The 25,183-nt window shown below is 39.9% G+C and overlaps 3 protein-coding genes across 15 annotated transcripts in view; 1 reads left to right on the forward strand and 2 right to left on the reverse strand.

Moving 5' to 3' along the window:
- LOC145968775 (uncharacterized) overlaps nucleotides 1-25,183 on the forward strand; it is a 58,902-nt gene that overhangs the window by 25,096 nt on the left and 8,623 nt on the right. The gene's annotated exons all lie outside the window — the stretch shown is intronic.
- LOC145968773 (facilitated trehalose transporter Tret1) lies at nucleotides 147-5,597 on the reverse strand. 4 transcript variants are annotated; one of them, XM_083094547.1, is made up of 3 exons: nucleotides 4,692-5,597; nucleotides 1,924-2,041; nucleotides 147-1,820 (listed from the first exon to the last, which is right to left on the reverse strand). In XM_083094547.1, exons 1-3 carry the CDS (start codon nucleotides 4,707-4,709, stop codon nucleotides 394-396), a joined length of 1,563 nt encoding a protein of 520 aa, XP_082950673.1. In that variant the 5' UTR covers nucleotides 4,710-5,597; the 3' UTR covers nucleotides 147-393. The 4 variants fall into 4 exon arrangements, with proteins under 4 accessions (XP_082950673.1, XP_082950672.1, XP_082950671.1 ...); XM_083094546.1 differs by lacking the exon at nucleotides 4,692-5,597 and adding an exon at nucleotides 3,816-4,649; XM_083094545.1 differs by lacking the exon at nucleotides 4,692-5,597 and adding an exon at nucleotides 2,867-3,786.
- The window catches only part of LOC145968770 (unconventional myosin-XVIIIa), a 45,650-nt gene continuing 32,865 nt past the window's right edge, over nucleotides 12,399-25,183 (reverse strand). For 5 of the 8 annotated variants that reach the window (XM_083094534.1, XM_083094533.1, XM_083094535.1 and 2 more), the window contains 11 exons: nucleotides 19,973-20,101; nucleotides 19,434-19,577; nucleotides 19,244-19,333; nucleotides 16,605-16,964; nucleotides 16,385-16,539; nucleotides 15,645-15,768; nucleotides 15,087-15,541; nucleotides 14,672-14,984; nucleotides 14,234-14,497; nucleotides 13,720-14,057; nucleotides 12,399-13,553 (listed from right to left, as the gene is read on the reverse strand). In XM_083094534.1, the coding sequence (XP_082950660.1) occupies nucleotides 13,547-13,553; nucleotides 13,720-14,057; nucleotides 14,234-14,497; nucleotides 14,672-14,984; nucleotides 15,087-15,541; nucleotides 15,645-15,768; nucleotides 16,385-16,539; nucleotides 16,605-16,964; nucleotides 19,244-19,333; nucleotides 19,434-19,577; nucleotides 19,973-20,101 (2,379 nt within the window). In that variant the 3' untranslated portion in view covers nucleotides 12,399-13,546. Of the gene's footprint in view, nucleotides 13,554-13,719; nucleotides 14,058-14,233; nucleotides 14,498-14,671; nucleotides 14,985-15,086; nucleotides 15,542-15,644; nucleotides 15,769-16,384; nucleotides 16,540-16,604; nucleotides 16,965-17,260; nucleotides 18,420-19,243; nucleotides 19,334-19,433; nucleotides 19,578-19,972; nucleotides 20,121-20,850; nucleotides 22,880-23,719; nucleotides 24,406-25,183 lie in introns of those variants that run through there. The other 3 variants (XM_083094538.1, XM_083094541.1, XM_083094540.1) reach the window with 3 other exon arrangements.

A 25,183-nucleotide genomic window follows, 5' to 3' on the forward strand; every position in this document is an offset into this window, starting at 1 on the left:
CGTATATAAAGATAGTGTTCCTAGCAGTGTTTTAATAAATAAAGCGTGAAATTCATAACGAGAACTCATAATCGTGAAAATACTTGCATTTGAGAGAATACAAACAACACATCTGGGTAGGCACGCATTTATACATGTAGCAACAATGAATTTAATAAATTCTTTATTTCCCGAAAGCGAGTACGAGAAAAATCGTGAGCAACGCAAGCCACGGAGCAAAAATGATTTCGCTTCAACGACTCGCTTCTGGTCGCGTATAAAAGTACTATATATATACAAGTAAGGATAAGTAGTCGCCGTTTCAAGATTCGTCGCTTCAAATAAAACGTTCGACGATGTTGGATGAGCAAGTTTGCGCCGCGCCCAGAATGGAACGCGACACGGCTGTCTCTGTCACCCCACGTTATTTCGACTCTGCGAACTTTCTACGTCCTCCATCTTCTTGCCACCACCCCTCAGGAGTTCTTGAATTTCACGGAACGTCCGGCCCTTGGTCTCGGGTACGCCGAAAAATACCATTATGAACGCACATAAACATGAACCTGCGAAGAAATAATAAACGATGTCGGCACCCAGAGAGTCGCCGATCACCTGGTATAGCTTTGAGACAGCGAAGCCAAGCACGCCGTCGAAGATGGTGACGATGGCGCCGGCCAATGCCTTTACCTCGGTGGGAAACAATTCACCGATCAATGCGCTCGGTAGCGTACCTAATCCGAACTGAAAGACTATCTGAAAGGCGATCACGTCGATGACCGGCAGGAGATTCGCTGCGGACATATCGATGCCTTGTCCGTCTAACGTGAGGTATATCGCAAGAATCATAAGGGTAACGGAGGAGCCTAGGGTGGAAGCAATTAACAATGGACGTCTGCCCGCGCCCTCGACGGTCGCGGTTGATAATCCGGATGAGATGAGGCCGACTGCGAGGACGAGTACCGTAGCCATATTGGAATCGATGCCGACGGCCACCTTCTTGAAGAGTACTTCGAGATACTGCATAGTACTGAAGTTTCCGCTTAGTTGTTGCGCCATGATGAGACCGAGCACGATACCGAGGGCACGGATATTGCTGGGCAACAGCATTAGCTTCAACTTGACAATCCAGTTGCGCTTAACCGGTTCCGTTCGTGCTTCGGGACCAGTCGTCGGGATATTATCGTAAACGTCCCCGAGGAAATTGTTGCGCAGAGCATACTCCAGTTCTCTTCTAGCCTCGTCACGATCGCGGATTCCTTTGAAGAATGCCAGGGATCTAGTGGCCTCCGCTCTGCGACCCCTGGCCGCGAGAAAGGCGGGAGTCTCTGGAAAGAAGGAAAAACACACCACGAAAAGGATGGGTATCGCGAGTTGTATAGCCGCTAGAACCTGATAAGACACCCAGGGGCTGATACAGCACGTCAATAAAGAGCCGGTGAACACATTCATGGAGATCAAAGTGCCGAGGGCGCCCCTAATACCGACGTCGGCTACTTCCGACACGTACATCGGGTTGGCGGTGTACGCCATACCCACGCCGATGCCCAGGATTATCCTCGAAACGTAGAGAGCCCCGACGCTCTGGGCGAAGAAGACGACTGTCCAGCCGACGATGAAGAAACAGCTGGCAAACAGAAGAGCTCTCTTGCGGCCATATCGATCGGCGAGACCCGCTCCGAGAAACGGACCGATCATCGAGCCGATCACCGTCAGCGATACGATCCATGAACTTTCGTCCTGGGTGATCTTCACTGGAACGTCGCTGGCGCCGTCCGTGAGTCGTGAGAGAGATGCAGTGGTCCATCCGTAAACAGTACCGACCGCTACCATGGATAGAGTTGCTGCGAAATGAAGATTGATGGAAGATTAATGGCGCGTTGATTAAACAATTGATTGTCACGTGTCACTCTTAAATGCATGATGTCTCTGAAATATGATGCAAACCTGATATACATGCTAGCCATTGCCTCCATTGTGTGCGTTTGCTGTAGTGATGCTTATCTTGGGAAGATGAAGCTTGCGTCATTTCTTCTTTTGGGCCGCCTTCCTTTAACGCACCAATCTACAATAAAGATAAATATTGAAATATTGACCTTATTTTCAGCCAGAAACGCTGTTAGATGAGGCTTATAGCTGCTTAGTAACGTAAATAACGTAGCTTTTTTTCCTGCTTAGCAAAGATAGACACTATTATTTTACATTATAAATCTTGTTGGCAGCTGCAGTTACAAATAAATCAACCGTTACTCCTCTATTGCCAATATGATTTATGAAATATTTCCGTGAGTGAGCTCGAATGTTATTTTCAAATCGGAAGAAATGAGACTCGCGAATGCATCTCCTTGAGCGTGACGGAATGCAGAAATTCTTTCCCGAAGTGAGAAGCAACAGGTGATAATGATTAATGTGGTGTGCAAAGAATTAAATGGAAACCGCGTTCTTCTCTCGAAGAACTCGGACATATCGTGGGAATCAAATAAACTACGCAAACTACGTCAAACTGTAGAAAAATTATTCTCGATTTCGTCAACAGTCGGCTCTCCTGGAGAAGAAATTTGTTTTAATTGCCAAGTAAACAAGCAAACATTCACAACACGCGATTTTACATAGGTTTCTTACTCTCCGATTGAATAAAGCGCCATCATAAGATCACTGATCGAATGCACATGCGCGCTACTATTTTCGAAGCGATACGTCACTCTTCTGCGTGTTTGCGTGTTCGTCGGCGACGCAATCTACAACAGGATCTCATCAGTCGTAACGGCAGCCACACGCGACTTATCGCGATAGTTTGGTGCACGCGAGAACATCGGCGAGGCCAGGAAAGCGAGCGAGCTAGCGAGGCAAATGGTGAACCTGTCTTGGCTTTCGTTCCGTTGCTACTCACCAACGTGTTTGCGCTCCTCGTGGCTCTTCGGAGCCATCGCACGCATTTGCCCGCAAGGTGTCGGGAAGCGGCATCGAATGGAACATCCATTTTTGGCCTCGCCACGGGACGGACTGTCTCGAGTTTATTTCCCGATCGCATGCCGACATCACAATCATACCGACGTGTACACGTGTATCTAATGCACGTAATATAGAGAAAGCACAAAGCGCACAACATTCGTTACGCGATGCGCCGATGGAGGTCAATGAGCGCTGTCTTCATTCTATGCTGAATCATTCCGCCTCCAGCTTTTTTCACTTGCACGGCTCATGTGTATATTTGAAAGATTGGTTAGAACCGGATCATATTTGGACAAATATTTTTTATTTTATTTGGATGAATATGGAGGATTGAATTTCCTGGTTCGCACGAGCGGTTTCAAATACTGGTTTGAAACGCGACGCTCTGCGTGGATGAATAACTCTACAACTTTAGCGAGTTTAATTCGCCGAGTCATAATCTTGAAATGTGATACGTGGATTAAATTTTACAAAGTATAATTAGGAATCTCGTGTGTACACGTTCCGTTCCTTTATTTAGAGAAGCGACGTATATGAATGGGATTTTTTCAGAATCATGAGATGCTCTGAATAATTTCGCTAATGGGGGCTCATCAACCTTTTCGCGCGATTTTCTACAATCGAGTAAAAAAAAAAAATGGAAAAAATGTCAAGATCGTTTGCCAATAGATATACGACACCCGTGCATCGCGTGCGCGTGCGCGCACGCGCGTTTCCATAAAAGCGTGATAACGGCGTTTCCTTCACGTGCACGCGCACGCCCACACACGTAGATATAACCTCAGATCCGAAGTGGATTTTATCTGACACGCGGTACGAAGAATCTCGGAAATGCCAATGTGTCTCGATTCCGACGAAGCGAACGAATCGCGAAGATCGATACTCACCAGCGGGTCCATTGTTTCAGTCATGTCTCCTCCGCTCCGGTCCCTTCAAACGTCCCTTTAAACTAATACCCGCGATCTAAATACAACGTGCCACGATCGACCAGCTCTTCTGTCCCAGATTCGATAGAGGCGACCACTTTCATGTTTTCATCGGAATTAACTTTGGACCGTGTTTTTGGAACCAGATACGTCGGAAAATACGCAGGCGCTGTCATCGCATCTGCTTTCACATACACATGTGATCGCCTCTCTTCATATATATTTTCCTGTCTTTCCCACTCATTCTCTAGATGTTCCGCATTTCCATATTAAACGCGATATTTATAATCGGCCGGAAGACAAAGGTTATCGGTTGATGATCCCTCTGTCGCAACGTTACGATAATAAAGAAATTGAGCAATGGCACCAAGAAATGATCGATGAATATGTAAATGATTTCCTTCATTAAATTAGAAAAGCCATAGAATTTGACAAACAAAGAATGCGCGTTAAAATGTAATTACTGAATAATAATTAATTATGTTAGTAATTGATAAGTTAGTAATGCGATGATTATTATGCGACAATTGCCATTGCAATTTGCACATATTCGTGTAACAAAACTATAGAAATGTTCGAGGAAGATTTATGATGGATTATTATTCAATATTGTACTATAATACTCTGATCCAACAAACAATTATCGAAAATCATTGATTCAATATGCGCGGGGCAGCCGTGCAATTACAATTAATAATAAGTGTCAATTAATCATTTGACTATTGAATTAACGATTGGTAGCAACGTTTCGATTTCGTCTGTTTACGCGGTAACGAGAGAAATCGGAGCAACGTATTGCAACTGCGGAGAGCGCGCGAGCAAAACTGTATCGCTTACATTTGCGATCGTAGCCATGTGAGACGAGAATGGAACGGCTGTCCTATTTTTCCTGACGATTCCGGAGCTGCAGCTTTCAATGCAATGAATTCAACAAGTAGTTTTCTTCAAGTTTTATCGAATGCCCTTAATTTCATCAGAGGCCATCTCCGAGTATCGATACTTTCATTTTTGGAGCATACGTCGCTCTTATCACTTACAATTATTATAGTTTATCGAACGTTCGTGCGCGATCAGTTTTTCAAAGAACGATTTATTAATTTCTGTATTTTTTTATTGTTTTATATTATATTTTTTACAGTATTTTATAATATTTACTTTACAATTTACTCCGAAAAAAAATCGCGTTGGCGTAAATTATTATCACCGGTTCGCAGCAATCGCGCGCAACACTTAATACGTGTACTTTGACGCGTAAACCGAAAGTATAAAAAATTAATTGAGTCAGCTTTTATTACTTTTCGTTTTTTTTTCTCTCGCGGCTTTATATTTGCTGATATCAGCGTCGTCGCGAAAGTTTCTCGAAGGTCGCGATTAACTACTAGCCATTTATCACTTGCAGCCTCGGTTTTCTTGATGTTTCCACCATTCGCAGCTAACGGGCACTGACGACTTCAGAATTCGAAGTCGAGCCGACATCGGAGTCGGCTACGTCTTATCGATGTGTGTGATCCAAGAGATCTAGAGAGATCTATTTATCTGTTACTTCATAATTAACTCCGGAGCTGTAGCACAGACGACCCATCACCGCCCTCGTGCCATCCAATTGGCCTTAATACGATTGTTGATTGTTAATTGCATGCCGGTACAATTATACGGGCAGCTTTAGAGATAACCAGTAGACTCATGGGTCTTCTTTCGTTAACCGATGATAACGTGACGAGCAACAGGCGGTTACTGTTCTCTCAGGGTGGTAGGACTCATCGTTCAGGCATGAAGAGAAGGTGCATCCTAGAATGCCTCTTTTGTGCCCTTATCTCTCGCATGTTTATCATTATCTCGACAATGTTGAGGTCATATGTTTGCCCTCGCATATGTAATCCGCGAAGACGCGCCATGGTTTATCTCGCATGTGCGTTCTCAATCAAACCGCGACGACAAGCAATTTAACTGTTAATTAGCGCCAGTGAGAGATGTCAAGCGATGAGTCTCGAGAATCATTCGATCAACTCTCGCAACTCGATCTATTCCAATCTCGTTTATCATCATTGAAATCGAGATCAATCGCGGAATCATAAAAAGAGAATTTTCTTCCACGTTACGTCCGAGAGAGATGAAAGATATAGCAGTTTCTTTCCCTGGCTTGTTATACTATTACACGTATATACAATATTTGTTCTTTTGAGCAACGCGAGATCGAAATTTATCTTTGTATTCTTTCATAGTTGGCCCGAAGGCTACGCTGTAACGTTAATCTTTTGGCTTATATCGATGAAAGAGAAAATTAATTGATTAGTTCGAGTCTTAATCGTGCGCTGTTGGTTATTCTATAACGAGAATAACAAATATAGGATGCGTTAGAGGGATTTATTGCGTTTCAGAGTTAAGCTGATTGCGTTTCAGAGCGAGTTTCGGTGCTCTTGGAATACGCGTGATCCAGGATAATCTCACGTTTCAAAGCTGCGGCTTTTGCAGTAGTCTCTGATGATTCATAGAAACACTTTCGATGTGACACAAAAGTACCAGGTAAATTGACCTTTAGTTGCTGTCGCAAATGCAATCGAACTGACTCTGATAGATGTAAATTAATTTAAATTATAAAACATATATAACTTGATAGAGCAAACATCTTCTAAAGTTCGTATTCAATATATCTTAAAGAAGAGCAAATTTAAAAGAACAAACTTAAAAAGATTTTTAGCGAAACTTGTATGTTTTTATTTAATAATAATATCGCGCGTTGATATTGCTTTTATAATAATTATAATTGACAATCGTTATTTATTTGAACAGTTTGTACATTTAAGATCCACAGTTTGTGCACACTTTTTGCAAAAAAAAGATTAATGACAAACATTTTAATTATAAGTATGAAGGCTGTCATACTGCAATTTACTATGTCTTGTAACTAATAAGACTACTGTCATTCAACATGTATGTCAACTTAATTAATCATAAGAGTAGTGACAGATCAGGCTTGACATATTATTAACGAGCAGCGAACGTCACGTTGCGCTTGTTCCATGATTAATTCCTATGCAAGCTTTGGTTTCGATTGGTAAATACACGAGTAATTCCGATGTGATAGAAATTTATATCTGTAAACAGACTGCCTTTTCATTGAAATATTAAAAACATTTTAACCGAAAACCACATAGATCCAGATTCAAACAGCTACGATTGATATATCCTATATTTATATAGATTTAAACAATTATACGTAGATTTAGTAATATTTAAAAATAGTTAAACAGTTAAAGATAAATTTGAATATAGACTACGCTCGAATATAAACTACGCTTTAATGAATATACATAATGAATATACATGCTTCTAATAATTTTTTAAATAAAATAATTGTCGGATGTATCAAATATCTTATTATGTATTGTAATATTCTCAGCAGAGAAAAATTATAATATTATTATCGTGATACAGTTTATGCTCGTTATATCGCAAAACAAATATCACATAAAATCATCTCATCCTAAATCGATTTAAAAAATGTATGAACACTGAAATTTAAAAATATTATCGATTATAATTTATTATAATTAATTTAAAAATATTATGAATACTATCTTCCTAATTACTGTCACTCATCTGTCGCAACTGATTGTTTTGAGATAAAGTCTTTTCGCGAATTTAAAGTGATTCCTCCACCGTCGTTAATAAGATAAGGATATGATAATGACAGGGTTTCATAAGAATCTCTTAAATGATTAACAAACAATTACGAGAACAATTTCGCTTTCTTGATTTAAAACCTTCTGTTTCCTGAAACATGTGATAATATCCTGAAAATCTGATATTATGAGTCTCAACGATCCATCGAAAGTAATTCTAAACTTTAATATTTACTAAGTTGCTTCTTCAGGTTACAATACAATAATATCTGTTCCATCTTTTATTAGTTTTACACATCGTTACCTTATATATGCCCCGTCCTTCAGATTTATTTCATTCATTACTTCTAAGTGACAGACAACCTCGCGCATTTTCGTCTTGAGAGAGAACTATATTCGTACTGAACAGCTGTCCTCTTCTCTCTTTCTCTCTCTCTCTCTCTCTTTCTTGAGCAAAGTAATGGCAAATCACCAAGCTTAATGCATTTCGCGACAAATTGCTTCAGTCGGTGTCCCTTGTAATCACGTAAATTGTCATTATCTTAACTGTTTCTATTTAACACAACTGATTGCTCTGCACGAAGCAGAGAGTCTTCGAATCTTAACGCCGCGTTTCGTGCTGCGGCCTCGAGACGAAAAGAAATCGCACCGGTACCGTTTGCTAGCATCGGCTGGCTACGTTCATTCCCCCGCGAACGTAAAGTTAATTAAAGTAATCCTCGGTTAATCGGCGTCGCCCGGAGCCCGTGCTCGTGCGCTCATTATGTCGCCTTTATAAATGCGAGTGCGCCTGCGAGGGTGCCTGCTCCGCTTGGTGTGATTAAAATTTAAAGCGGCGCGCACATTTGTGCTCAACGAAACGAGCTTGGTGAAAATATCGACCCCATCCTCTTCCATCTCTTTTGACTTTTTCCTGCACTTCGAGTCAAAGAGCGTACGTTTATTTGCTTGTTCGCTTGCTAAATATTACGCTTTGTTACTCCGCAAAGAGAAAACAACAGAGGAAATAACGTGGTAACACTCTTCCGATCGAGATAGTACAAACATATTTCCTTATATTTCCGCCATATATTCGGGAAAAATTCTGAAACATTTTTCGTCCAACGGTTAATCCGATTATAACGATTTATGTTACAGAAAAAAAAGACGCGTTCCATTTAACTCCTGTGCGAGTAATTACAGATTGTTTGTCCGAAATGTTATAAATATTCGTATAACTTATTGAAATATTATTTTTATTCATTTTTCCTGTAGTTTGCATATTATCGTTGTGTATATTTCTCCATGTACGTTATTCTGCGTATCGAATATATAAAGCACTATGTCGCGAAATACAGAGTGACACCCAAAGCTTGTATAACGAATTCGATGAAATATCGACGTTTCAATCTCCTGCGTTCTTTTAATTCTTTTTTCTACCTCAGTTGCACTGATAAATCCATTTATCTGTCGGGAGCAGCGAGACATCCATTAAATCTCTTTTTTTCCACATCAAAGAATGGAAGATAAGCAAAGGGGAGAGAAATATATGTGTTTATTAGCTTCTTATACATACATGTAAAAGTTCAATAATATTTTCTCACAAATCTAAAAAAAAAAGATATTGAAAAGGATTTTTGCAAGATTTTATGGCATTTTTTTTTTTGTAAAAATGTATAAAAGCAGGTTTGATTAAATTCGTATTGGTATGAATTTTACCTTGGTCAGGTTTCAGATGAATCATGTTCGTTTTGCGGCACTATGACGCTGTAACGAGTGCGCTACACGTCGTATTATGCGAAATAAATCAGCACCGATGCCGGATTATGTAAGACATTAATCTTTTCGAGACGCGCGATTTTTCACCCTCTTATTGATCTCCCAACAAGAGCAATGACTTTTGACGTTTCACGGGCCTGCGGACGGTTACATGTTCACGATGAAAAATTCATGAGGCGCTATGTAACGCATATGTAACACGCTTGCCGTACATAATCTCTGATCCATATCGACTTTGTGTCACGTGAATCATAACAGTTGTAAAATATTCTGTTAAATTATTAATGGATACTCTGCCATTGTAGAGTACATTGATGTTATAAAAGTTATGTTTTTTTAAATTATTATTTATTCGTGATTATAAATATTTTAGTCATAAAAGTTTTGCTACTTTATAAATTGCATCCATGGATCTTAACGTAAACTTCTTTTTATCCCGTGAATTGCTCAACAAGGATTAATAAGAGTCAGCCTTCGTCGTGACTACGCGTAGACACATATATCTCTTATATTAAAATTCATATTTTTAATTGTCTTATTTACGAAGATATAGGTTTTCCTAACAGCTTCTAGGTATTTTATTACTCTATTTTACTTAGTTTAAAGTTACATCGTTTAAATTAGGATTAATTGTTGGTGAAGCTTTCTAAAGAGCTTATTCAGAAAAGTTTATTCAGAATATTTGTGTATCTCTTTAAAAAAAACTCGTGTTAGTTCCTCCTTAGCGGTATCTCTTTAACGTATAAAAATTTAATTAAAACATTGATTCGCTTAAAAATGCAAATGTTTTCTCAGTCACAGAATTTAAAACGGAATAAGAACCGTCTGTATTTATTTATGTTTTACTTATTACTTATTGTTCTTCACAATGCATACAGCTGATACTATCTATGTTAATCGATACTTTAATAATATATTGATAATTAGGACAGCTGTCGTTATTGTACAAGCGTGAAATTTTCATTTAGAAAATCGATTCGCATCATCCAACGAATTGGTTATAAGCCTCGTTGTAAACCATAATAACTTATACAAACTATCTATGATTTACTCACAGAATTGGCAGTTGTTAAGCTAAGCTACAAAATGTTGCGATGTTAAGCCGTATAAGCTCGTGCAATTCTTGCTTTCTGTTCAACGTGCGGATTAATAGCTGTGATGCAATTCACGAGTGAATAGGTGCAAATCAATTGCGAGATATATAACGATAAATTAGCAAACGTCAAGTTAATTGTTCCGTTCAAACTATTTGTTTCAAAAAAGAGCTTACTATTCCGGATTTATATAATACATTTCCAAATTATTAGATATTTCTTGATGTTAAATTTTTTGAGTAATCTGTAAGCAAAGTTGCAAGATTTTGCTTTATCGTCAATTTTTAGAACAATAATTAAATTTGCATTAAAAAAGCAGGAATGAAATTATGATTTGCCGATAAAAAAATTTTTTTAAAGCGTGTTTTCGCGATTTCATAAAAATCGTAAATGTTATTAATGTATATATATATACAAGGTGTCATCAAAATTCGCAGATACGGAATGCACATCGTGATAGTTCGTGCCAAAAGAAGCAACTTTTCCTTTTAGCAAAATTGCATCTGAATATTACTTTTTTAATGAGAGCAACTTTAAGCTAACGCTTTAGATTACGCATGAATCAAGAGTAGCGTGCGCACAGCTTGCGCAGCGTTTGAGCATATACGCTATTTTATTATTTTGCTAAAGGTTTTACCAGAACTATGCATGATAACTAAATATTTATTAAATATCTATTAAATATCTATTAAATAGCCATTTTCAAAACAATTTACTTAATGAAAGAACATTTTCCATTTGATATCACCGAAATATTGAAAGTAAAATAAATAGATAGATAACATGTAAATAATTTTGATCTACACATATTAGATTTAGAAGAATAGTTCCATTGTGCAATAGCAATTAAGTATTCTAGTACACCCTAAATATTGTATATTTATACAATATTTTCAACTATTTTATTAAAATTATCTCAGAATGATGTAGCATACTGAAATGAGAATTGTGTCGCGATAATTCTCCCTTATTTCGCATTTTCTTTGTACAAGCGTTAACAGACAACAAGCGTTAACTAGATTTGCCTTTGCATTCTTTTCAAATTTGCTAATAGCAAGCATTACGTAGGTCTCGACGCACACATGTTTATGCATTAATCCAGTGTGGTACTGTAATTTATCGGAGCGTGTAGTTGCTCGCGAATGGAAGTCATGCATATAACGTAATCTCTAATGAGAAGCCATGTCGAGACTAAATTTTTACTCCCTTGATGTGATATACGCAACATATACATTACGCGCACACCGTTAAGCCGAGCATATATACTGCATATACCATAGAGGCATATTGTAAAGTCGAACTAAAATCATTGTTTACCAATACTAAAAGTGAATATTGATAAAATAAAAACTTAAAAAAATTTATACGGTTAATGCAAACTTTGACCAAATTATACAAATAAATTATAAGCGCTCGAATCGTTTCGTGATAATCGATATATTGTGCATATGTGTGTACACATTTTTTTATCAAAAATATAATAAAATCATGGCGCGAATCATGGCCTTCGTATTTTAATTATTTTCACGGTTTAATAAACTTGGAAGGACTTACCTCAGGAAGAGGAGGATTTCGTCGTCACACAAAATGGCACATCCATCCTCGTTGTCTTCGCTGTTGTCGCGGAAGCGACAGTAACTTAGTCTCAATTTAATTGTCGCTCGTCGCTTTATACGCATCTAACTGAGGTAGAGTCTGACTACAGAAGTGATGAAGAAACAGAGTGCGACGAGGAAAGCCGAGAGAGAACGGGAGTGTGGTGAATAGAAGGGAAAGAGCTTAACTTTACTTCGGAACTTTGGCGAGCGGGACCCGTCCCGCGGGAAATCAATGTCTAGCTCTTCAAAGGGAAAAGTCGAAAGAGGACGAGTGATCGTATATGTATGTACACGTGAGTCGGTTTATGTGTGATAGTTAATTTGATAACCAACTCGCGCTGGCCTCCTCGTGCCTCTGTTTCTACTTCTGCGACTTCTTCTCGCGAACTTTCCGTTCGTCGTTTTGCCGATTAAACTTCAAGATATTTAGGATGGTTGTGATGTACAGGACGATGAAGAAACACTTCCGAGTAATTAAATAGGAGATCTGCATTTTACAAAGCAATAAGTTACACGAGAATCCTTACACGAAACCAAAGCCCTAATTCGAGTCGTGGCACGCGTTCCTCTGTCGTGCTCCTTTCCTTCCCTTTCTTTTCATACAAATATGAAAATAGCAAGGATTGCAAAAATAATAAAAAGCACAAATGTGTCCTTTTCTACGTAGAAGATTGTTCCCGAGCTAATTCTACATGAAAAAATATTCGCACGGCGTATATTACGTTGTCGGACAAAAGTACGAATATCCTATAAAAAGTAAAATTTTGCGATGTTAAGAAAGTTTTAATCTACGCAATATTTGTTGAAAAATACTTATTTATACTTTTCTAATAAAAAGATTTTTAATATAAAGATTTCTAATATATCTGTATTAAAAATGCTTTTTTTTCATCGGATATACTTCGACTTTTGTTCGGCGTCTTTTGTAATGCGCGTAATTTCATCAATATTCGCATTCGCGTTTATGAAGAAATGGCTCGAATTTTTGTGGAAGACTGGAAAAGGACGATGTCGTTGTCGTCGACGGTTCAAGAAATAAAAAAAAGAAGAAAAAACGGACAAGATAATAGCACCGCAGATGCACGACCAGATGCGACGTGCAAAGTTAGCCACGACATCGAGATTTTTTTTTTTAGAATTATACATAGTTAGCACCTAAAAACTTCATCATCGCTCGCAGAGACAGAGTGCGTGGTCACACAGTTGATTAATTTAATGACCTTAGCTTGATCCACAGCTCGAACTTTAACTCGCAAGTTTGATTTCGTCATTCAACGACTAGCTTCCGCGCTAGTTGATTCTCTTTCACGGTGATTTTATTCTCTGTGACAGCAAAAAAAGGACGCTTTTTCAGTTCGTCGTTCAAGCAGCACGATCAAAATTCATCGTGATTTCGAATTATTTCAGTCCTTCGCAATCACTTTACCAGTCTTTCGTTTCTCCGGACTATGATTCTTGTCACTTTCATACAGGTTTCGGTCGTATACGGGTTAAATACGGATTCACGTTTTGCTCGACGTCTCAATATGCGAAAGTCCATCCGTTACCTGGTCCATTGATCCTGTTTCAGTCGTGCCTTCGTCGTTTTGATCGGACTCGAGGTCCGATAACGGCTCGGATCAATCACTATGAAAAGAAGGAAATTTTTCTTGTAACCAAATTGGGCAGCCAAAATTATTCAGAATTAACAAATGTAAATACAGATTTCAAAATCTCATTTATCTCATATTTATAATTATTGTTTTATACTTTTGATTATATTATTTTATACATTATATTCTTTTGCTCTTACCTATCACTATTCTCGCTGGTGGCTTCCTCGCTGCAGTCCAAGTCGAGTTCACCTTGAATTGCGCTCTGCAAATCGTCGATCCTCTGTAGCGCCAATCTGAGATCGTCTCTAGCCACTTTGGTCTCCGCCTCTGCGGCTTCCAAAGATTTCTCTGTGTCACGACGAGCACGTAAAGCCTCCTGTTCGCGCGATATTGCTGCGCTGGCTTCGTCGCGCGCGTCGCGCAAGGATCGTTGCAGTCTTCTCGCCGCGTCTTGAGCAGTCTGTTCCTTCGTCCTAAGTAAGGCTGATTCCGTCTGTAATTTATCTACGCTCTCCTTCAACCGTGCTATTTGCGTCTGCAAAAAAAATAGAAGTAAATAATTAATGTCAGCTAATTAAAGATAACTTTTCGGAGTAAATTAATTTGACAAATCATGTGTCAATTAATTTTTTTTGGTATTGTTATATAATTTATTTTCTGTGACTCAATAGATTATTTTTAATAATTAAGTACTTGCTAATTTGACAGTACCTCCAAACGCGCTCTTGTAGTTTGTTCCAGTTCGAGTTTGCTCTCGAGCTCTTTGGCTCGGAATTCCAAGCGTCTCGTGGCGAGACTGTTTGCCGTAGGATCGCCAAGTTGCTCCACTGATTCTAATCGTTGTGCCAGTTCCGATAATTGATCCTTCAACGATGACTTTTCCGCCTCGAGTGCGACGATTTGCACCTGTGCCTCTTGCAATTGGCTTTGCTCCGCAGAAACTTGTTGCACGGCAGCTCGATATTTCTTTAAGACCTTTGCAATCATAATAAGATGCAAAATCATTTTACATTCGTATAACTTTCATGCGCGTCTACATTATAAATTTACAGTATTATTCTACAAATCTTAACAATGATATTTGGCGAACATATGATTAATTATTCTAACTTATTAATTTGCTAATCTTCTAGGAATAAAATAGCATACTTCAGCAAGCTCTTCTTCGTTCTCCTCTAACTGAGACAACAGCTCCGTGCGTTCGCGATTAGCCACATTGGCCCGTTCCTCTGCTTCGGAACGTTGTCGCATAGCCTCCTCCAGACTCGCTTGCGTTTCATTCAATTCCTGTTCCAATGCCTGTTTCGCTTTAATTGCCGCTGCTCGAGCGCATTCCGCATCTTCCAACTGATTTTTCAATTGACGGAGCGCGGCTTTGCCTGTCGAGTCTCCTTTGGATCTCTCAAGCATTGTCTGCGCATCCCTGAGTAAAGCCTTTGTTCTCTTCAGGTCTCTCTTCAGTCTGTTTCATTATACATGTGAATTGTTATTTTTTATTTCATAGATAGAACAAATGGCAGAGCTGGATGAATAGAAATGCGATTTCATAGTATTTGATACTCACCTCTGCAGAGTCTCGGCCTCTGCCGCGCGATCGGCTCGATCTTGTTCTTCCAGAGCTACCAAACGGCGTTCTAACTCGTGCTTTTCCCTCAAAAGAATCGTCCTCTCCTCGTGCTCGTTTTCCAACTGCGATTCAAGAGCTTTAACTTTCTTGTGAGCGTTTCCGCGAACGTCTTCCAATTCCTCGTCGCGCTGTTGCATCTCCTTGCGCATCTCCTTGCGCTGCTGTTCAATGCTCATCTCCAGCCTGAGTTTTGCTTGTTCGAGCAGCTGCACCTGTCCAGCTAAATCGTCCAGCTCCTCTTCTTGATCCTTGGTGCGTTTCTCCAGCTCGTGTTTCGCTTTCTTCAGCTGCGCGACTTCCTCCTCCGTTTTTCCACCGAAAGTGAGCTCCTCCAATTCTTGGGTCAACGTGCGAAGTCTCTCCTCCTTCAGTTCAATCTCTAGTCTTGCGTCCTATTATAAAGGTGATATATGCAAATATATGCGATATCGCATTCATCTGTTTCAAGCTGGGAAAATGAGAAAAAATAGATAATAAGGAGGAAAATATACTCACGCTCAGATTTTGCTCCACTGTGAATTTTTCTGCGATCGCAATCTCCTTTTCTCTCGCTAATCTTTCACGCTGTGCTTTCTCTTGTCTAAGGTCGTTCATCAGGTTCTGAGTTTCCGAATCGAATCTAAATACATTTAATACGATGATTAAATGAAAAAGATTTAATAACTTTAATACAACATAATAATTTTATATTATTGATGTGTAAAAAATTCAAAAATTTAAATAGATATTTCAGAGATATTAACAATGTTTAGTTCAGAAAAATATTCTCATATGTACCTATAATATACAATTAAATACATGATAATGCATAAAAATTAATCAACTATTTTAAAACGTTATAGAATAGGTATTAGAAAGAACGGACTGGATTTTGGGAGAGAGTCCAATTTCGTTGCTTATAACGAGATCGGCTCCAACCGGCAACGGACGCGCGCTGCATTTAGATTAACAGGAAGCTATCTTCGCGAACGGTCAATCGTGATTTGCAGGCGCACCGGACGCGTCGCTGAATGCTGGCAAGGTAGATCGGGTGGCGTTACTGGCCTGGCGAGATGCCAGAGACACTTGTTGCCGCGAATGAAATGAGAATAGAGCGAGCTACTACCCGACACCGACTCGTCGATCATTAGTGAATTAAATGCGCTCACATTGTTTCTCAATGCGCGACAAAATGCACAATTTATTTTGGTCTGCAACTTTGTTGACGCGTGAGAGACTTACTTAATGAGACTTACTTGCGCTGTTTTTTCTCGAGGAGATTATTCCTAGCAGTCTGTTCCTCCAACAGCAATCTAAGATCATGCATCTCGCCGTTCAATTTCTGAACTCGCCGTTTCCATTGTCCGACGACTTGTCGTTGCTCCTCTACTTCTTCGTAAGCATCAGCCAACTGTTTGACAGAGCGAAAATGATGATGATGTTCGTTTGTGATTATGAGCATAACTTTGGATATACCTTCTTCTCCAACTGCTTTTTGAGTCCCACCAGCTGCTCCAGATCATCCTCGTGCTGCTGTGCCATTTTCCTCTTCGTGAACTCGAGTTCCCGGATGGCATTTTCGTACCGTTGCCTGTAAACACCGCCGTCCTCGCCTTCTTCGCCATCAGAAGCTACCCCGTTCAAATCAGCAGCTCTCGCGTATAGCAGTTCCATCTCCAGCCGTTCGGTTGTTTGCTGAAGATTCTTATTAGTCTCAGTTACATCCTGCAACTCTCGCTCGAGTCGCAAACGCTCCGATGTTTCGGCATCAATTCTCTCCGCTGCTAATGTTGATGTAGAATGTTCCTCGGCAAAGTCTGCAGTCATCTCGCTCAGCTTGAACAGAGAAACACGTATCTTACATAAGAAAATCAAATGCGACACGCGATAGTAGGTATATTACGGATCATCATTACTTAACCTTGTACTATTATTTTCTCCGTTCCGTGTCTGTTAGTTTTAAATAAATCCGAAATTGTAAAATGAAGTAAATTGCGCAAATTTATGATAATACTTTTATAAAACTCCCTCAAATTTATGATAGTATTTTTTTAAACGAAAAATTTTTTTGACGTTTTTTAATTTCTTATTTTTTTCTTAATGAAAATTTGAAGCCATTATTCTTACTCTACCTCCTGCAATCCCTCCGATAAAGTGGCGTCCTCCGAAGCGCGAGATAAGGAACGCCTCGATGGACTCTTTGTTACACTATTTGATCTACTATAATATTGATAGCCGCGTATCATGATATTCGTGGCGCTTTGACTTCTTCCGATTATAACACGAGGCTTATCTTGCATATGCGGCAAACTTATCGCCTCGTTGTCTACGTCATCCTTGTGACCGAGGCTCCGCCACTCGTCCATGATATGATCGGTACGTTTCAGAAATTGGGAAATCTTCGAGGAGAGATACGATGAAGCGGTGGACGGTTCCAAGTGAGATGCGGTAGGTCGGAAGGATTGCTTCACTCTCTGCCGTTCGCAGCCCAGGACAAAGTTGAGACTCGCATCGAACACGACCGGAGCCTGTTCCTTGACTAGAACATTTTCCACCGACGGCGAGCGCGTGCTTTCGCGAGGATACGTTCTTCGTGGTGGAGTCGAAAAGTTGGGCGAGCCCAGCTGAGAGTGACCTCGCGAGGAAGCGACGGACGGCGATCTCATTCGAGACAAGGATTTCGCGCGGTAAGAGGTATTGGAGGAAATGCTGCAAGGAGAAGGACTTCGCATCGTGAGACTTGAATTGCCAGCGACATGACCTCTACTAGGTGGTCTCTTGGAGTGCGGCGGCAAGGGTGGTCTTTTCATCAGGATCTTCGTGGAATCGGGTGAATTTGATAAACCATTCATCAGACTGCTCATCGAATCATTCCTTTCAAGCGATTCGTTCGAGCTGCTGGAGGCGTTTTGCCTATTATGATGAGGAAGGGAAGGAGTATCCGAGTATCTTGTCGGCACGGAAGGCATCTTGACGATTGATTCAGGAAAGTTAACTCGGGAATATTAGTATGTATAATTAATCCGATCATGAGCGATGGATTAAACAAATTTTCCGAGGCAGAATCGTCGCGATTTGCATTTCAAACTGTTTTCTTCGTGCTTCATAACTTCATTTGTAGTGCTGACGGCCAAGATTGTGATGCGATATTACTTCGGCGAATTGCGTAACGTCGAATGACAACGAAGACGCCCGTGTCGGCAAGGAGTCGCGATGCAACTGCCTCTTCCTGGGTCGACTCGCCGCCGAAGGCGTTCGTTGGAGGAGGCGGTCACCTCCGAGTTATTCTAAGGGGAAGACGGCGAGAAAGAGAGGACCAGCGAGGGAGATAAAAGCGAACAGAAGCGTGCGAGACAGCGATTCTGGCTATTCGCCAAGTTCTCCGTAGATTTCGTGAGAAAAGTATCGAAAGTAAAAGAGGAAAGGAGAACATTTACTCTAGCATTTCGACAGCGGATCTAAGAATTATACCTCTGCGTTTGTAAAAATAGAACGAAGAGAAATGGTGGAAAGAAAAAAATTGCCGAGCTGCAGTGAAATGATTCGAGAAGATTCCAACATATTAATGACATTCAAAGAAACTATGATGCGAGATTTATTGCCATTTGCTAATTGCGTTGACTAGTAAATGATCATTAAATAATGGCTCTTTGCAATCATTTATTCTTTATTAACGAAGACATGTGCAAAGCATGGGAAAGGTAATTTTCTCGAGCAACTTATAAGGATGCACGGACCGTCAGCGTTTTTATATATTAGCGTCCGACTAGAATGGTAGTGTAACGCGTGCGGTTTACTGGTCGAGTCACGATAATAGTCGCGTACTCTCGACACGAGCCGTCTGGCGTGCTTAACCCAATTGTGCAGCGTGCGTGCCGTGAATGCCTAAACGGGCAGTTTCGGCTTAATGTATCCTTCGAGAGTGCCTCTATTAGAACCCATCACGCGGTCACACGCGAAATCATTGTGGTAAAACGGAGAGCAATTTGCAGCAGCGCGTTTCATGTTTTTCAAGCCACGAGATCGTTTTTTAGCCTCGCGAAAACATTGCATAATTGTAACTAAGAGTGGATATTCGCGTTGGATTATAATACCCCTTGCTTGTCGCAACTCACCTTCGCCTCTAATTTATCGTTGTCGTGTTTCAGATGATTGCGTTCCTGCTCCAAGCGCTCCACTTTTGCCTTGAGAAGCTCGAGCTCTTCCTATTGGAATGAAAAAGTGCATTAGAAAATAATATATAATAGCGCGAGTATATAAACTGTGTAACACACATATAGATATATAGATATAACTATTTCTCACCGTTCGCGCCTTCAGCTGATCTTCGGTCCGATGAACGTTCAACAAGGGCGCGACTTTCACGTACAATCTCCACCAAGGCCATTCTCGCACAGACATTAGCTTCCTCACGTTCCTTTGGATGCAGCGCACTGCGAGATCTTGTAGCTGTAAGAAGATTTAATTTGTTAATTTGCTTTAAATCAACGTTATAAATTAATTACTGAAGCGTTACAAATTATCACTAAAGCGAAGAAAATGGAAGAAGTGATGCAAGCATATATTTTTTACACTGTATTTTCCTTCCAATTTAGCAAACTAAAAAAAAGGAAGGTTTTTTTAAAGGTAAAATGTAAATTCAGAGTCATTAGCACAACATAAATTAGACTGTGATTTTCGAACACTACGATCTCTGCATTAATCGAGCAAAAATGAGCGAAAGTGTTCGCAGTTTCTCATATGTAAGGAAAGTTTTTAAACAATTTCTAAATTTTTTTAAATGATTTCTAAATAATTATATTAGAATATTTCAAATTCGCAAGAGAGGAAAATAAGCGACCCACTTTCAAAGTGTTTAGTCTGCGCCGCGCTAGATAGCCTCTGCATCTCGCCTGCAGTAGAATAATGTGGCCTGTGAGTTTCTCGTCCCTCTGAGCTTCTAATCGTTCCAAGGTGCCCGATCTGAAGAATATCTGAGAACAAAAATAGACTCTGCTTCAGATTTTTCATCGATGAATATTAATTGGCATTTAAAATGCTGATATTGTTACGCGATGCTATATTACTGTTAATTATCCTATCTTGATCAAGCGCAATTTATCGAGAGGAATAATCAACTATTAATAACCAGTACATTATACGATGCAAGAAGAATCGCATATCAAATTCGAGTTCATGGGCGATGAAAATGTTGAAATATGCATGGCATAGTTTCCTCCTACTTTCATCTTGCATGTAAACGAAGGATAAATGCATATTATAGCTACTGGAGCGTAAAGGCGCATCTCGATTGCGTTAGATACTTTTACATAAGACTATGTAATGAAAATGTATTGAGTATTAATATAGTTACGTTAATACACACTTTCAATTATACATGCAATGCAATCTCATAAATTCTTAAGTGAGAGGACTCACATATTTTGAGAGATTCGAATCTTGAAGTAATGGTAATCGTTTATGTGAAATTAAAGTATTAAATTAAAGTAATTTAAGAAAGAAGATTTAATCAATAGCGATTTCCTACCAGATTTTTTCCCTATTAGCATTTCATTATGTAAAATCACATTTCTTCTCGCGATATAAACGATAAATATGAACGCGAGCGTTGGATACGCAGAGCAATTAACGCGACCTAATTATCCAGTCGACCTTCTAATTACTGAGCGCTATCAGTATTTAAGTTAACAACTGTACGAGACTGTAATTGTTCGACACGGACCTGTCGTCCATTTTCCGAGCATCTGTCGTCCCGACAATTATCGGTACTGCTAACATCGCTGGACATCAAGGGACTTTTTCGGTTAATGATGATCTTCTTTTCAGGCTCGGCCAGTCTGTGAACGATCGTCGGTTTGAAAATTTTCATACCGTTGTTATCGTCATCTCGATCGATCCTGCTAAAGTACTGCTGCCCTTTGAACTCGTTCTCTCTCTGACCTTGATTCTCCATAGTTTCCTTCCACTCTACTTCGTTCTCATTACTCATGTGACCGCTGTCCTCCGAACAGTTTCCATCCGACGCGTATCCGCTGTACTCGTTCCCGCTCTTGGACTCGTTCTTCTTCAAGGCAGGCGTGTCGATGATAGGATCCACAGATCGCGACTTGATTAAAACCTCTCGCGGAGGCTCCTTGGCGGCTTCGATGTTTTTGCAATTGAAAAAGTTTACCAGATGTTCGATATCCTTGGCTCTTTTACCGACAATATTTTGCTTCCTCTTCGTCTCCTGCGCGTTGTCGACAACGTCGTTTCCAATTCGCGTCGCCTTCGACAGGTTGACGGTTATCTTTCCGGAATTCGCAGGATGGATGGTTTTCGCGTCGATATTTTGACTCGCGGTTCCTCCGATCTGTTTCTCCCAATTGCGCCTCAACTCTTGAATGGAATTCACATTCTCCTTGCTTTTCTTCAATTCCTTGGTAAATTCATCCGGATTTTCGCAGATCTTGATTCGATTAGATTTAGATTCTTTTATCACAGATTCCTTTTTTTGCGAATCTTTTTCTAATTTCATATTATTAATATTTTCAGAAATATCTTTAGAAATAATTGTTTTCTTTTTCTTTACTTTTTCTCTCGATACTTCATTGTTCTTATCATCTTCAAAGTCGCACTTTTCTATAGTAATATTTTCATCATTGCGCAGAGTCTCTCGATCCTCGTAGACAATTTCCGTTCTACACGGAGGAGCGACATCCATGACATCCACTGGCACAATCTCCTTAGACTCCAAATCGTTTTCTAATTGTGCCATTAATCGCGCGGCTCTCTCCTCGAGATTACTCATCGACGTCGATCTCAGAGAGTTGAATTTCGACGCACGATCTAGAGTCTCGCGACAATTCTCGTAGATACGTTCGTTCGATGAAGCATCGAGATTGAGCTCGAAACTGACCATCGTCTGGCCAATTGTCTCTCCAGCACGATCTACTTGCGATAGATCGGCGAGAGATCGGCCGAGACCGGTAGATCGGGTCGCCGGAAGCGGTATCTTACTCGGCCTGAAGACCGAGTTTAGCCTCGCGGGCGCGCCGGAAGATTTCCCGCATTGACTGTTATCCGCTCTCGGGGTCCGGACGTTCCACAAACTGGTAGATCGGTTAATGAGACTTTTTCTCGACAGTTCCGTCTTCTTCTCCTTTTCCGCCGATCTTTTCTCCGAGAAAATCCATCGCGGACTGTTTGAATTCGTTTGATTGTCCGGAGAGGACACGGAGTTTAAACTGACCGAACGATCAAGAAGACTCCTTCGTCGTAGGGCCTCGGGTTTTGCTGGCCTCTTCTCGGGCGTATAAGTGAGGCCTTTTTTCAGCAACGCTCTGTCCTCTAGTATCGTGCACGTGGAAGACGAGCTGGCTGTTTTGCAGACCTTCCTCTTGTCGTTACGTGCAGCGAGCGAGACAGTTTTTGCCGCATCCGGTCGGGCTTCGTTCGGGGATCGTTTCAGAGGCTTCGAAGGCGCAACAAGTCGAGATTTCGAGGAATCCAAATTAGTAGAAGCACGTCGCGGTGGATTAACTACGTCGTTAGATGTCTTGATGGATATCTTCGAGTTTGTTGGTGGCTTTGTCGAACGAGACGATTTATTCGGAGCAATCGTGGGATTCGTCGTTGTCTGGTTTGATTGACTCTGCTTTCTAGCGGACGAAAGCGTCGCTTTTGATACATTCGGACTGCTCTTGGCCTTAACTAAACGTGAACCGCCGCCGGTCACACATTTAGATACGTTATCGAACATGTTGAAAAATCTAAGATGCAATAATGGAGTAAATAAGTCGTTATTCCTAATGGCAATAATGTGCTCCGATTTTAATATCTTTTTTCGGGATTTTTATATTGTCATTATAATAATAATTATTATTATAATAGTTTTTGTTATAACAAATCATCTTGTTCTGTCGTCATGTATCGCAGTTTTCACACATCTCCAAGTAAATTTTCTAATGCAATGAATTAGCGTATATTTTTGTATGTTTAAAAATATGTCTTCTCTCAACAAAAATTAATTTTATGATTTTTGTCTTATCTTCTTTTTTTTATCGATTTAAATATTTTATTTTTTGAGCATTAGCATTTCACTATTTCCCTCTCTAATTTGATTTTGATATAATTCGATAAAGATTGAAGACACGTACTTTCTCTAAAATTACTGCAATGTCTCTTCAATTAAATACTGATTAAGTATAACTTTAAATTCGTCACTCTTGAATCAACCGATAATTTTGTTATGTGTGAGCATTTGTCATTTGTAAGCTTGTGAGCGATTATAGTAAACAAAGATACAATAATAACTCGAGGAATGTTTGTCAGTTCAATTTTGAAACGTTAAACTCCTAACGATTCAAGTTTAAATGCACATTATTTCTGCATAACAAACGTCCATTATTATTTCTGCCTCATCATCATTTCAAATAATGTCCTTTGCAACCTCTTCGCACGACATTAAGCAGTTCGTTACGTCGCGCAAACTTCGCACACAGAATAAATATATATTCGAATACATATATACAAACAATATATGTAGATAATCGTAGGTTTATCTAAATATCGGATTCAATTAATATAGTATAAAAATACAAAAAAATCACAAGTATTTTGTAAGATTAAAAGACATCTAGTCACACGTGCGGAGAATTGTGTATTTAAAGTCTAATAGCTTGTCATGAAAGTCAAGTTGTTTGCCGCACTTGTCACCTCGAGATCGCATCCCCGATCACTGACACTAGCGGGATCGCGATAATTCTCACTTGCATACGTTGCGGAATGAATGGTCGTTGAAGGAGACTTTTTCCTCTCCTCTGCCGCGCAGAACAAGCCGCGACTAAGTGCCGTAAAAGCCGCGTAAAAGTGTACACGCATCCAACTGCGAGGACAGAAGTGAAGAAGCGAAAGAGAGAACAGCAGAGATGACGACAGGAGGGAGGGATGAAGGAGTGAGGGAAATAAAGGGGAGAGAATCGAGAGAGGGACCGGTGAAGGGAAAGGGGCAGATTATCTTGAGAAGCCGGTTACCACGCATCGGCCTGCAACTCTCAACTGGCAGGAAGATGTAGCTGGTTAATGCCCGGGTGCCAGCTTATCATTTTCTTTGAAGGGAGACATCGTGTCTTCTTGCTCCGATAAATCGAAACAAACCGGAAGACATAATAATAAAAAATGTCCGTAATGTTGCGATTTATCGAGAGATTTCCGACGGAAATCGTGCCGGCGAAATTACTGCGAAAAAAATGTTTCCGATTTCCGCATCGCCTATTTCTAAAAATGATAGCGAGACGAACACAGACATTAAAATTTAAAAACGTTAGATAATCTTTATTATAAAATAACGAATCGAATATTTGCCTGATTTTATAATATGAAGTTATAAATATTAAGTTTATAAATATTATGTTCCCTTATATGATGATATAAATAGATCATTAAGAGAGGCTAATAATAAGCGCAGAAACGGCGCGTTAAATTTGCTGTGACTTGGTTAATTAAACGTGCAACAGGGATATTGTGTAAAGCACATTTCGCAATCCTGACCGCTTCTCTTCCTCTCCTTAATTACACGACGCGTTCGTCTGAAGATAAAACACCCGTTAAACGAATGTCTGTACTAAAGTCGACAGAAACAAAACATTGAGGTCCTCTCTTAATCATCGCGAGCGCTGACGTTTTAAAAGAAGTTTCGCGACACAGCCTTTGCAACGTGCTCTTCATTAATTTCGAATGAGGCGAGATATTTTCGAGATAAAGTCACCGTTACGCCAATCAGTGAATACGGAAATGACGTATTAAGGATTCTTTTAGATCTCTTACTTTGCATGAAAGTCTTATTATATGCGAAATAAATTTTGTTACACTGATCGTGTACGTCTTCGTTTCTTTCATCTCTCAAATCGAAATGGTCTCTTTGTATGCAGATAAAAAGCCTATTCAGAAGAGCTCGTTAACTAGTGATATAATCGATTAAGAGCGACGATGATTCGACCGCTGACCAGATGTGAGGCTAATATAGCCAATATTATTCCATCATCAACTCTCAAAGAAAAAGTATATGATATACT

The sequence above is a fragment of the Camponotus vicinus genome, unplaced genomic scaffold, assembly GCF_025532165.1.
Source record: "Camponotus vicinus isolate PSW18456_S1 unplaced genomic scaffold, iyCamVici1.0 SCAF_3, whole genome shotgun sequence".
Lineage (NCBI taxonomy): Eukaryota > Metazoa > Arthropoda > Insecta > Hymenoptera > Formicidae > Camponotus > Camponotus vicinus.